The following is a 13,456-nucleotide window of genomic DNA, read 5'->3' as shown; positions in this document are numbered from 1 at the left end:
TTTAATCATGGACATTGTTTTCTTATACATATTTCACAGTTTGAAATGACTTCAATACAGTAGGAATGAACTAATAGAAGGAACATGAATGAACGTTTCAATGATCTTGTTTGTGGGACGTTTGCCTTGAGGCCAGGTTTAATCAGACTGTTATCTAATCTCCCTTTTATTGTCTTCTAGTTGTACGAGTTGGATAATGATGACAAGAGGAAAGAGTTTCTTGATGACCTCTTCAGTTTTATGCAGAAGAGAGGTGAGTTGTTATTAATATATCATCATTATATAATAATAATAATAATAATAATAATAATAATAATAACAAGGTAACAAGGTAACAAGGTATGCTCTACAGACTATCTAGAGACAGTATGATTTTAACTAAGTATCTACTAACCTTAACCTTAACCCTTATCCTAACCCTAACCTTAACCCTTACACTTACCCTTTTTCTAAACCTAACCCTAACCTTAACCTTAGCAAACAGTTGCTATTAAACAGATAGTTTGTTGATAGTATGACATCCATAACTCAAAAGCAAAAGTTGCCTGTCTGCCTGCCTGCCTGTCTGCCTGTCTGCCTGCCTGCCTGCCTGCCTGCCTGCCTGTCTGTCTGTCTGTCTGTCTGTCTGTCTGTCTGTCTGTCTGTCTGTCTGTCTGTCTGTCTGTCTGTCTGTCTGTCTGTCTGTCTGTCTGTCTGTCTGTCTGTCTGTCTGTCTGTCTGTCTGTCTGTCTGTCTGTCTGTCTGTCTGTCTGTCTGTCTGTCTGTCTGTCTGTCTGTCTGTCTGTCTGTCTGTCTGTCTGTCTGTCTGTCTGTCTGTCTGTCTGTCTGCCTGCCTGCCTGTCTGTCTGTCTGTCTGTCTGTCTGCCTGCCTGCCTGCCTGCCTGCCTGCCTGCCTGCCTGCCTGCCTGCCTGCCTGCCTGCCTGCCTGCCTGTCTGTCTGTCTGTCTGTCTGTCTGCCTTGTGAAAACACAGATGCTGCAGGTGTTTGATAGGAGAATGTGTGTTTTGAAAGACCCCAGACCCTGGATGGTATTTGTGATAAGGTCTGGCGCTGTTTCCTGCCCAGGGAGAGAGGGGGAGAGAGGGGGGTGTTTGATACAACAGTGGCACGCTAACCAACCCCTCAACGCAACCCCCTCCATCGCATCAACAACTCTACTGGCGGTTCTGTTTGTTTTATTATTCTGCATCCTGAATAGCACCCTATTCCCTTTATAGGTAGTGGACTATGTAGGGAACAGAGTACTATGTGGGATGCAGACATTATGTGTGAACAGGCCAGGAGGGGGGAAGGGGAGGGCAACATCCTGGTATTCACTGGCCTGCCATGTTATAATGAGGGGAGGGAAGGGGAGGGGAGGGGAGCAGAGCTGAGCAGAGCGGAGGGGAGAGGGGAGTTGAGCGGTGGGGAGGGGAGGGGAGGGGAGCGGAGGGGAGCAGAGCAGAGCAGAAGGGAGGGCAAAGAGCAGAGCGGAGGGGATCAGAGTGGAGGGGAGCGGAGTGGAGATTAGGGGAGTAGAGCGGAGGGGAGGGGAGGGTAGTGGAGGGGAGGGGAGCTGAGAGGAGCAGAGCGGAGTGGAGGGGAGCAGAGAGGAGGGGAGCGGAGGGGAGGAGAGTGGAGGCGAGGGGAGGGGAGCTGAGCAGAGCGGAGGGGAGGGGAGCAGAGTGGAGCAGAGGGGAGCGGAGCAGAGTGTATCAGAGCGGAGGGGAGCAAAGTGGAGGGGAGGGGAGCGGAGGGGATCAGAGCGGAGCGGAGTGGATCAGAGTGGAGGGGTGGGTAGTGGAGGGAGGGGGAGGGGAGGGAGGGGAGGGGAGGAGGGAGCGGAGTGGAGCGGATTAGAGGGGAGCAGAGGGGAGTGGAAGGGAGGGGAGTAGAGCGGGGGGGAGGGGATCAGAGCGGAGGGGAGCGGAGCAGATTAGATGGGAGCAGAGGGGAGGGGAGTGGAGCGGATTAGAGAGGAGGGGAGGGGAGCGGATTAGAGAGGAGGGGAGGGGAGCGGATTAGAGAGGAGGGGAGGGGAGCGGAGCAGATTAAAGGGGAGCGGAGGGGAGGGAGCAGAGCGGAGGGGAGAGGAGGGGAGCAGAGTGGAGCAGATCAGCGCAGAGGAGAGGAGAGCGGAGGGGATCAGAGCGGAGATGAGGGGAGGGGAGCGGATGAAAGGGGAAGGGAAGGGATCAAAGCAGAGCGGAGGGGATCAGAGTGGAGGGGAGTGGAGGAGAGCGGAGCAGAGCGGAGGGGAGCAGAGGGGAGGGGAGCAGAGGGGAGGGGAGCAGGGTGGAGGGGAGTGGAGGAGAGCGGAGCAGAGCGGAGGGGAGCAGAGATCATTAGAGGGGAGCGGAGGGGAGGGGAGCAGAGCGGATTAGAGGGAAGGGGAGGGTAGCGGAGCGGAGCGGAGGGTCATGAGGGGAGGGGAAGGGAAGGGATCAGAGCAGAGCGGAGGAGAGTGGAGGATAGGGGAGCAGAGCAGAGCAGAGCGGAGGGAAGCAGAGGGGAGGAGAGCGGAGTGGAGCGGAGAGGAGGGGAGAGGATTGGAGGGGACTGGCGCGGAGTGGAGAAGAGAGGAAGGGATTAGAGTGGAGCGGATCAGAGCGGAGGTGAGGGGAGCGGAGTGGGGGGGAGCGGAGGGGAGTGGAGGGGAGCGGAGGGGAGCGGAGGGGAGTGGGGCGGAGGGGATCAGAGCGGAGGGGAGGGGAGTGGATCGGAGGGAGGGGAGCGGAGGGAGTGGGGCGGAGGGGATCAGAGCGGAGGGGAGGGGAGGGGAGGGGAGGGGAGGGAGGGATCAGAGCGGAGGTGAAGGGAGCAGTGGGGAGGGGATCAGAGCGGAGGGGAGCGGAGCGGAGGGGAGGGGAGCGGAGGGGAGGAGAGTGGATTAGAGGGGAGCAGAGGAGATTAGAGGGGAGCAGAGGGGAGGGGAGGGGAGCGGAGGGGAGTGGGGCGGAGAGGAGGGGAGGGGAGGGGAGGGGAGGGGAGCAGATTCGAGGGGAGGGTAGGGGAGGGGAGGGGAGGGGAACGGAGGGGAGTAGAGTGGATCAGAGGGGAGCAGATGGGAGGGCAGTGGAGGGGAGGGCCCCGGCCCCCACACTTCTTTATAGGTGAAACGGTTACGTCCCAAATGACACCCTATTCCCTATATAGTACACTACTTTAGACCAGAGAATGGCACCCTATTCCCTATATAGTGCACTACTTTAGACCAGAGAATGGCACCCTATTCCCTATATAGTGCACTACTTTAGACCAGAGAATGGCACCCTATTCCCTATATAGTGCACTACTTTAGACCAGAGAATGGCACCCTATTCCCTATATAGTACACTACTTTAGACCAGAGAATGGCACCCTATTCCCTATATAGTGCACTACTTTAGACCAGAGAATGGCACCCTATTCCCTATATAGTGCACTACTTTAGACCAGAGAATGGCACCCTATTCCCTATATAGTGCACTACTTTAGACCAGAGAATGGCACCCTGTTCCCTATATAGTGCACTACTTTTGACCAGAGAATGGCACCCTATTCCCCTATATTGTCACAGTTCCCTCAGCCAGAACCCAAAAGCAGACCAGGACAAGGAGAGTTGAACGAAGGTGAGGGTTTATTAGATACGACAAAAGGTGCAGAATAATCCAGGGACTGAGCGGGCGGCGTGGTTGAGTAGTTGGGGGTGCAGTACTGGGTCCAGTGATGGCTCGGCAGCCGCCGACCATCAGGCAGAGGTGGGGTGAAGGTTCCGGACGTGTGATGTTCATGGCTAACGATCCGGCAGGAACTGGAGGTTTGGCCAGAACCTAAAAAGGGTGATGATGAGGGCCAGGTGTGCAGATTGCTGACGGGATGCAGGTGCGGAAAACCAGAGAGCTCCCCGGAGCGTTCCCGAACCCTCGGGAAACAGGAGACTACGAACCCAAAACACTGGTCACCAGACAGGACCCGACTCAGACTGCCGGGATCGTTACAGTACCCCCCCTCCGACGAACGCCCCCGGGCGGACCTCCCGGAGCGCCAGGATGGAGGCGGTAGAAATCCCTGATGAGGTCAGCATCTAGGACCTGTCGCCGCGGAATCCAACTCCTCTCTTCAGGACCATACCCCTCCCAGTCCACGAGATACTGGAAACCCCGGCCCCGCCGTCTGGAATCCATGATGCGACGCACCGTGTAGGCAGGACCACCTCCGATCATCCGAGGAGGAGGAGGAGGAGGCGGAGGAGGCAACAGAGGACTGAGGAAGACAGGCTTGAGGCAGGAGACATGAAAGGTGGGATGGACTCTGAGCGTCCTCGGTAGTTTGAGTCGAACTGCCACCGGATTGATCACCTTCTCCACCACAAACGGACCAATGAACTTCGGTAACAACTTCCTAGACTCAGTCCGTAACGGAAGATCCCGTGTGGCCAACCAAACCCTATCTCCGATGGTATAGGTGGGAGCGGGGATCCGGCGACGATTCGCCTGGAGCTGATACCGATCCGAACCTCTAAGGAGTGCCTTTCTGGCCCGATGCCAGGTCCGGTGGCAACGACGAATATGAGCCTGAACAGAAGGCACTGATAGCTCCCTCTCCTGAGAAGGGAACAGGGGAGGTTGGTAGCCATACAGGCACTGGAAGGGAGACATCCCAGTGGCAGATGTAGGGAGAGTATTGTGGGCATACTCAACCCAAGGCAACTGAGAGGCCCAGGAGGTGGGGTTGGAAGAGACCAGACAGCGTAGCGTGGATTCCATCTTCTGGTTGGCTCTCTCCGCCTGACCATTGGATTGGGGGTGAAAACCAGATGTGAGACTGACTGTAGCTCCAATGGCCAAACAGAAGGACTTCCAGACAGCAGAGGTAAACTGAGGGCCACGGTCGGAAACGATATCACTGGGCAAACCGTGGACCCTGAAAACCTCCCTAACCAGGATCTCGGACGTCTCCGAGGCAGAGGGAAGCTTGGCAATAGGCACAAAGTGGGCGAACTTGCTGAATCTGTCCACGATAGTCAGAACGACCGTGTTCCCCTCAGAAGCGGGCAACCCCGTGACGAAGTCCAGGGCCAGATGCGACCATGGACGCCGGGGAATAGGAAGGGGGTGAAGTAGTCCAGAGCTGGGCCGATTGGTACTCTTATTCTGCGCACACACTGGACAGGCAGCAACAAAACCCCGAGTATCCTCGGCCATGGCAGGCCACCAAAAACGTCTGCGAAGAAACGCCATTGTCCGAGCCACGCCAGGGTGACAAGCCATCTTGCTGGCGTGGGACCATTTGAGGACAGCAGGACGAACCGACTCAGGCACAAACAACCGACCGGGTGGACCGTTACCGGGACCGGGCTGAGTCCGAAGGGCCGCCAGCACCTCCTCCTCAATCTTCCACATCACTGCTCCCACGACGCAGTTCCGGGGAGAATAGTCTCGGTCTTGGACCCACTCTCCTCCGTCTTGGAGAACATCCGGGACAAGGCGTCCGCCTTGCCGTTCTTAGATCCAGGTCGGAACGTCAGGGCAAACTTGAATCGTCCGAAAAACAACGCCCACCTGGCCTGACGGGAGTTGAGACGTTTAGCCGATTGCACGTAAGCAAGATTCTTGTGGTCAGTCCAGACAATAAACGGTTGCTCCGCCCCCTCCAACCAGTGGCGCCACTCCTCCAAGGCAAGTTTCACCGCGAGAAGCTCCCGGTTACCCACATCGTAATTCCTCTCGGCAGGCGAAAGGCGACGAGAGTAGTAGGCGCAGGGATGGAGTTTACTGTCCGTGGAGCATCGCTGCGACAGGATGGCGCCAACTCCCACATCAGACGCGCGTCCACTTCAACGACGAACTGACGGGCCGTGTCCGGTTGAGAGAGAATCGGTGCGTTGGTGAATCGCCTCTTCAAATCCAGAAACGCTCGATCCGCCTCCGGATTCCACTTGAAGGTCCTGATACTGGAAGTCAAGGCAGTTAATGGAGCGGCCACACGGCTGTAATCCCGGATGAATCTGCGGTAGAAATTCGCAAACCCCAAAAATCTCTGGAGTTGCAATCTCGTACCGGGCTGGGCCCATTCCAGAACCGCTCTAACCTTCTCCTGATCCATCCTAATCTCACCCCTGGAGATGATGTACCCGAGAAAGGATGTAGTGTGGGCGTGAAACTCGCACTTCTCGGCCTTCACGAACAGGCGATTCTCCAACAATCGCTGCAGAACCTGCCGGACATGCTGGACGTGGTCGGAAGGTTCCTTCGAGAAGATCAGAATGTCATCCAGGTAAACAAACACGAAGAGACCGATCATATCTCTCAGGACGTCGTTCACCATACTCTGGAATACCGCTGGAGCATTGGTCAGTCCAAACGGCATCACCTGATACTCGAAGTGACCCATCGGTGTATTGAAACCCGTCAACCACTCGTCCCCCTCTCTGATCCGGACCAGGTGATACGCATTGCGTAGGTCTAGCTTGGTGAACACCGTAGCACCCTGTAAGGAGTCGAAGGCAGAACTCATCAAGGGCAGGGGATACTTGTTCTTGACCGTGATGTCATTCAACCCCCCGATAATCAATACACGGTCGAAGAGAGCCATCCTTCTTTCCCACAAAGAAGAATCCTGACCCCAGGGGTGATGACGAGGGACCGAACGAGACCAGCAGCTAGGGACTCCTTGATGTAGGTCTCCAACGCCTCACGTTCAGGTCGGGAGATACTGTATAACCTTCCCTTGGGGTAGACAGCTCCAGGAACCAGGTTGATGGCACAATCATATGGTCGGTGGGGAGGAAGTGACAGAGCCTTCTGCTTACTGAAAACTTCCCCAAATCGTGATATGTCTCGGGAACCAGGGACAAATCTGGGGGTTTAGCCTCAATCACCTGACTGGGAACCGAATGGGGGCAGGCAGTCTTGAGACAGTTAGCATGACAATCAAGGCTCCAACTCGTTACCTTGCCCGTCACCCAATCGAACGTGGGATTGTGTTCCTTCAGCCAGGGGTATCCAAGGACCAGAGGAACATGGGAAGACGGCAGAATGAAAAATGAAATCATCTCAGAATGATTCCCCGACAACCGCATCTTAACCGGTTCAGTCCTCATCGTGATACGTGCCAGACTACTGCCGTTCAGAGTGGTCGCTTCAATGGCTTCCGCAATTGCTCCTTGGAAAGCCCCAGCTGTTCCACCAACTCGGCATCAAGAAAGCTTCCATCGGCACCTGAATCGATAAAAGCGTTAAGCGCTAAGCTCTGATTCCTGTTCACAAGGGTAGCCGGGAAGCGGGGTCTGACAGAGGTACTGAGAGGTTGAAACTGGCTCGCTAAAAGTCCTCCCAACTTTAGCGAGCCGGGCAGTTTGACGACCGCCGGGAACAAGTGGAGATGTACTGTCCCGAGCGACCACAGTAGAGGCAGCAGTTGGTCTTACGTCTATGTTGGCGCTCCTCCTTGGTTAACCCGTGCCGCCCCACTTGCATGGGTTCAGAATCGGGAGAGAGGTCCTCTCCACTAATCCTTAGTGGTGGAGAATGATCGACGTGTTCTGGTCCACCACCCGACCCGACTGGGAACTGAGAAGCTGATCGATTGGACGGACCCCATTGCTTCTCCCTCCTTCGCTCTCGGACTCGATTATCCACCCGAATAGACAAGGCTACCAAGCTGTCCAGGTCACTAGGCTCCGGATAGGAGATCAACTCATCCTTGAGCTGCTCCGACAGGCCCTGGTAAAAGGCCGCTTGCAAAGACTCCTCGTTCCATCCACTCTCCACAGCCAACGTCTTGAACTCGATCACGAAGTCGGCCCACGCTGCGAGTTCCTTGGTGAAGAGAAAACAGACGCCTAGCTGCGTCCCTCCCTCGGACGGAATGGTCGAAGAGCTTCCTCATCTCGGCCGTGAACCCCTGGTATGAAGCCATGCAGGGATCCTGTCGTTCCCAAACGGCTGAAGCCCACTCCAGCGCTCGACCACGCAGCAACTCAATCAAAAAGGCTATCCTAGCCTTGTCAGTGGCATAAGAGTAGGGCTGTAGATCGAACACTAATCCACACTGCATAAGGAAGGAACGGCATCTTCCCAGCTCCCCCTCATACTTATCCGGCGTCGGAACCTTGGGCTCACGGAGGGACACAACTTCAGAAGCGGCAGGCGAGATGGGTGAAACCGGTAGTGGGTCCTCCACCGGACACTGGCGTTGGTTCTGGACCTCCGTCAGGCCGGTAGAAAGGTTCCGAACTGACAACGCGATCTCCTGTAGTACCATGCTATGCTGGCCCAACATCTTCTCCTGCTGGGTAATGGCATGGCGAACAGAGTCCAGGTCCGCTGGGTTCATATTTGGCCGGATCGTTCTGTCACAGTTCCCTCAGCCAGAACCCAAAAGCAGACCAGGACAAGGAGAGTTGAACGAAGGTGAGGGTTTATTAGATACGACAAAAGGTGCAGAATAATCCAGGGACTGAGCGGGCGGCGTGGTTGAGTAGTTGGGGGTGCAGTACTGGGTCCAGTGATGGCTCGGCAGCCGCCGACCATCAGGCAGAGGTGGGGTGAAGGTTCCGGACGTGTGATGTTCATGGCTAACGATCCGGCAGGAACTGGAGGTTTGGCCAGAACCTAAAAAAGGTGATGATGAGGGCCAGGTGTGCAGATTGCTGACGGGATGCAGGTGCGGAAAACCAGAGAGCTCCACGGAGCGTTCCCGAACCCTCGGGAAACAGGAGACTACGAACCCAAAACACTGGTCACCAGACAGGACCCGACTCAGACTGCCGGGATCGTTACATATATAGTACACTACTTTAGACCAGAGAATGGCACCCTATTCCCTATATAGTGCACTACTTTAGACCAGAGAATGGCACCCTATTCCCTATATAGTGCACTACTTTAGACCAGAGAATGGCACCCTATTCCCTATATAGTGCACTACTTTAGACCAGAGAATGGCACCCTATTCCCTATATAGTGCACTACTTTAGACCAGAGAATGGCACCCTATTCCCTATATAGTACACTACTTTTGAACAGTCTGACAAGTCTGTCACAACAGGAAAATTATCAGGAAATGTGAGTTATTGTGTGATTATAATTAATACATTATTAGTTAGGGCAAATCAAGCCTGACATTTTATAGTGGAAATTAAAAACTTTAGAAGCCTTTTTTTGAAACCTCGACTACACTACAAGTTTGCATTTCCTGCTGTGCAACAACAGGGTGATGAAAATTTGATATACAACTGTATAGGGTGAATGCACCAATTTGTAGTCGCTCTGGATAAGAGCGTCTGCTAAATGACGTAAATGTGCCCTTGAGCAAGGCACTTAACCCTAATTGCTCCTGTAAGTCGCTCTGGATAAGAGCGTCTGCTAAATGACTAAAATGTATGTAAATGTATATTGGGAGATCAGCCTGGGAGATCAGCCTGGGAGATCAGCCTGTGTAAGATCAGGAAGTAGCCACCCACAGGAGAGTAGAGACACAAGGATTGGACACAGTAGCAAGGTTTCCATCCAATTGGCAACAGATTTTCATGCGAATATTCTAAAATCTGCATGAATAAAATATGTGCATTTTCCCACCAGAGATATTTTCATCAAATTGACTTGTTGCAGATAAAAGTATGTGCGTGATGACATAGTGCACATAAAAATTACTTTCACAGTTAAATTCCCACGTACCGAATAAAAAATACAAGTTAAATGGGTTTCCATCGCATTTTACACTCTACTGATGGTACTGGCTCGTGCCAAGAGCTGGCAGATACATTTTAGTCATTTAGCAGACACTCTTATGCAGAGTGTCACCAGAATAAGACCCTGGATATTTATTGGAAAGGAGCATCAAGCTCATCACTTTGCACTTTCACCTGTGAAGACTTTGCACTTTCACCTGTGAAGTTCATCATTACTTATTTCATCTGTAGCTTAATAAACTGCATGGTTTCCTGAGTCGTAGTGGGAGGACCACACAACATGTCATCGCGTGACTCCAAGTTTACTTCGATATGATGGTTATTATATCAATATTTGTGGATAAAAGCGTTTCCACCGCCATTTCGCATAATTCATTTGACCGACACAAAAAGATCCCACCTTGTCTAGCGTATTTTGTTTTGTCGACATTTGTAAAGTTTACCGACAAATTTCCTGTTTCCTTTTGTGAAATGTTTTTTGCATCATGTACTTTACGCGCACAAAAAGTTTGAATGTAAACCTGGTTAGTGACAGGCCTATATTTTGAGAACAGGGACTTGCGTGTCGGCATGTTTTTGTTATTTTGGGTTAGGCTTTCTTTAAGATATGCGGGCTAAGTTTAGTGACATTTGTTTCTATATTAGTTTTTGCATTTGTGGTCTGCCTAGGTGGTCTTTTGTCTTGGGGTATAAAAAAACACATGAATTATTATTATTCATGTTGTTGTAAGTAATGGATTTGTGCAAGAGATTACTTTTAACCCCTCCGCTCCACTCTGCGCCCTAGTTTTAAGTTAAACTAATACCAACTGTGGTTTGTAAAGATGATGCAATAGTTGACAATTTTAATTAAAGGAACAATACCTTCAGTGATTGGTTTTCCTGTTCGCCTCACACTAAAGCAAAATGAAATGTTTATTTTTTCCAAATGGAAAAGCAAAGGCCACATCAACTATGTACAGCAGGGATCCAGATCGATGTTCTTTACTCTCAGCCTGGAAATCAATCACAACTTTCTGACAAACGTGGTGAGAAATGAACGCATCAGTTCAGAGCTGTTTAGTTCAAACTGCCACAATGCATTCAGCCTCTGAGATATGACTGCCTAATACTGTGGTTACATCCCAAATGGCACCCTATTCCCTATATAGTGCACTACTTTAGACCAGAGAATGGCACCCTATTCCCTATATAGTGCACTATTTTAGACCAGAGAATGGCACCCTATTCCCTATATAGTGCACTGCTTTAGACCAGAGAATGGCACCCTATTCACTATATAGTGCACTACTTTAGACCAGAGAATGGCACCCTATTTGCATCCTGCAAATACCTCCAGTCCTTCAGTCAGAGGATATTCCTCTCTTTAATCCATTAATGGAAGTGTTGGACAGTTTAAGGCGTGGCTAGAGGTAGAGCCTACGATCATTCTGGTCAAAATAATTAGGAATGGGCTCCTGACCAGTTCAGCTATTTTGTGTGTTTTTTATTTATTTTTTCGCTGATCATAACTTGTTTTGTACATAATGTTTCCGCCATCATTTCCTACGACCGAAAAGAGCTCCTTGACATCAGAACAGCAATAACTAACCTCGATTTTGGAAGAAGATTTCTACTTCAAAGAGTTGGCAGGCGCAGGACATACTGCTCGGGGGTGGACCAGGCCCCTGATCCCTGAGACTCGGAAAAGGAACAGACGGCCGAAGTGCGGGGTGGTTTCTGACGAAACTACGTAGGCGAACGTACAATCACTGGAAGGAGCTCCGTTCCAGACTATCCTATCAACGGGACCTGAAGAATTGTAATATCCTATGTTTCACAGAGTCGTGGCTGAACAAGGACATGGAGGTGTCACGGGAAGGCCAAGGATGTTATGTTTGGAGGAAAAAGGGGGTGGCTTGCAAGCCATCACAAAGCCCTGACCTCAATCCTATAGAACATTTGTGGCAGGTTTACATACACCTTAGCCAAATACATTTAAACTCAGTTTTTCACAATTCCTGACATTTAATCCTGTTAAAAATTCACTGTCTTAGGTCAGTTAGGATCACCACTTTATTTTAAGAATGTGAAATGTCAGAATAATAGTAGAGAGAATGATTTATTTAAGCTTTTATTTATTCCCAGTGGGTCAGAAGTTTACATACACTCAATTAGTATTTGGTAGCATTGCCTGAAATTGTTTAACTTGGGTCAAACGTTTCGGGTAGCTTTCCACAAGCTTCCCACAATAAGTTGGGTGAATTTTGGCCCATTCCTCCTGACAGGGCTGGTGTAACTGAGTCAGGTTTGTAGGCCTCCTTGCTCGCACACGCTTTTTCAGTTCTGCCCACACATTTTCTATAGGATTGAGGTCAGGGCTTTGTGATGGCCACTCCAATACCTTGACTTTGTTGTCCTTAAGCCATTTTGCCACAACTTTGGAAGTATGCTTGGGGTCATTGTCTATTTGGAAGACCCATTTGCGACCAAGCTTTAACTTCCTGACTGATGTCTTGAGATGTTGCTTTAATATAACCACATCATTTTCCTTCCTCATTTATTTTGTTAAGTGCACCTGTCCCTCCTGCAGCAAAGCACCCCCACAGCATGATGCTGTCACCCCCGTGCTTCACTGTTGGGATGCTGTTCTTCGACTTGCAAGAAACCCCCTTTTTCCTCCAAACATAACGATGGTCATTATGGCCAAACAGTTCTATTTTTGTTTAATCAGACCAGAGGACATTTCTCCAAAAAGTACAATCTTCGTCCCCATGTGCAGTTTCAAACTGGAGTCTGGCTTTTTTGTGGCGGTTTTGGAGCAGAGGCTTCTTCCTTGCTGAGCGGCCTTTCAGGTTATGTCGATATAGGACTCATTTTACTGTGGATATAGATACTTTTGTACCTGTTTCCTCCAGCATCTTCATAAGGTCCTTTGCTGTTGTTCTGGGATTGATTTGCACCAAAGTACGTTAATCTCTAGGAGACAGAACGTGTCTCCTTCCTGAGCGGAATGACGGCTGCGTGGTCCCATGGTGTTTATACTTAATAATAATAATATGCCATTTAGCAGACACTTTTATCCAAAGCGACTTACAGTCATGCGTGCATACATTTTTTAGTGTATGGGTGGTCCCGGGGTTCGAACCCACTACCTTGGCGTTACAAGCGCCGTGCTCTACCAGCTGAGCTACAGAGGACCACACTTGTGTACTATTGTTTGTACAGATGAACGTGGTACCTTCAGTCGTTTGGAAATTGCTCCCAAGCATGAACCAGACTTGTGGAGGTCTACAAATTTTTTTCTGAGGTCTTGGCTGATTTCTTTTGAAGATCCCATGATGTCAAGCAAAGAGGCACTGAGTTTGAAGGTAGGCCTTGAAATACATCCACAGGTACACCTCCAATTGACTCAAATGATGTCAATTAGCCTATCAGAAGCTTCTAATGTCATGACATAATTTTCTGGAATTTTCCAAGCTGTTTAAAGGCACAGTCAACTTAGTGTATGTAAACTTCTGACCCACTGGATTTGTGATACAGTGAATTATAAGTGCAAATAGTCCGGGTAGCCATGATTAGCTGTTCAGGAGTCTTATGGCTTGGGGGTAGAAGCTGTTGAGAAGCCTTTTGGACCTAGACTTGGCGCTCCGGTACCGCTTGCCGTGCAGTAGCAGAGAGAACAGTCTATGACTAGGGTGGCTGGAGTCTTTGACAATTTTGAGGGCCTTCCTCTGACACCGCCTGGTATAGAGGTCCTGGATGGCAGGAAGCTTGGCCCCAGTGATGTACTGGGCCGTATGCACTACCCTCTGTAGGTC

The 13,456-nt window shown here is 51.0% G+C and overlaps 1 protein-coding gene across 2 annotated transcripts in view; it reads left to right on the top strand.

The window, feature by feature from the left end:
• The window catches only part of LOC121530750 (AT-rich interactive domain-containing protein 3A-like), a 263,616-nt gene that overhangs the window by 184,285 nt on the left and 65,875 nt on the right, over positions 1-13,456 (top strand). For both annotated transcript variants that reach the window (XM_041835965.2, XM_041835964.2), the window contains one exon: positions 181-253. In XM_041835965.2, coding sequence (XP_041691899.1) covers positions 181-253 — 73 coding nt within the window. The remainder of the gene's footprint in view (positions 1-180; positions 254-13,456) is intronic.

Source organism: Coregonus clupeaformis, unplaced genomic scaffold (assembly GCF_020615455.1).
Source record: "Coregonus clupeaformis isolate EN_2021a unplaced genomic scaffold, ASM2061545v1 scaf0002, whole genome shotgun sequence".
Lineage (NCBI taxonomy): Eukaryota > Metazoa > Chordata > Actinopteri > Salmoniformes > Salmonidae > Coregonus > Coregonus clupeaformis.
The sequence above is the reverse complement of the archived record's forward strand: the minus strand, read 5'-3'. Positions and strand labels throughout refer to the sequence as shown.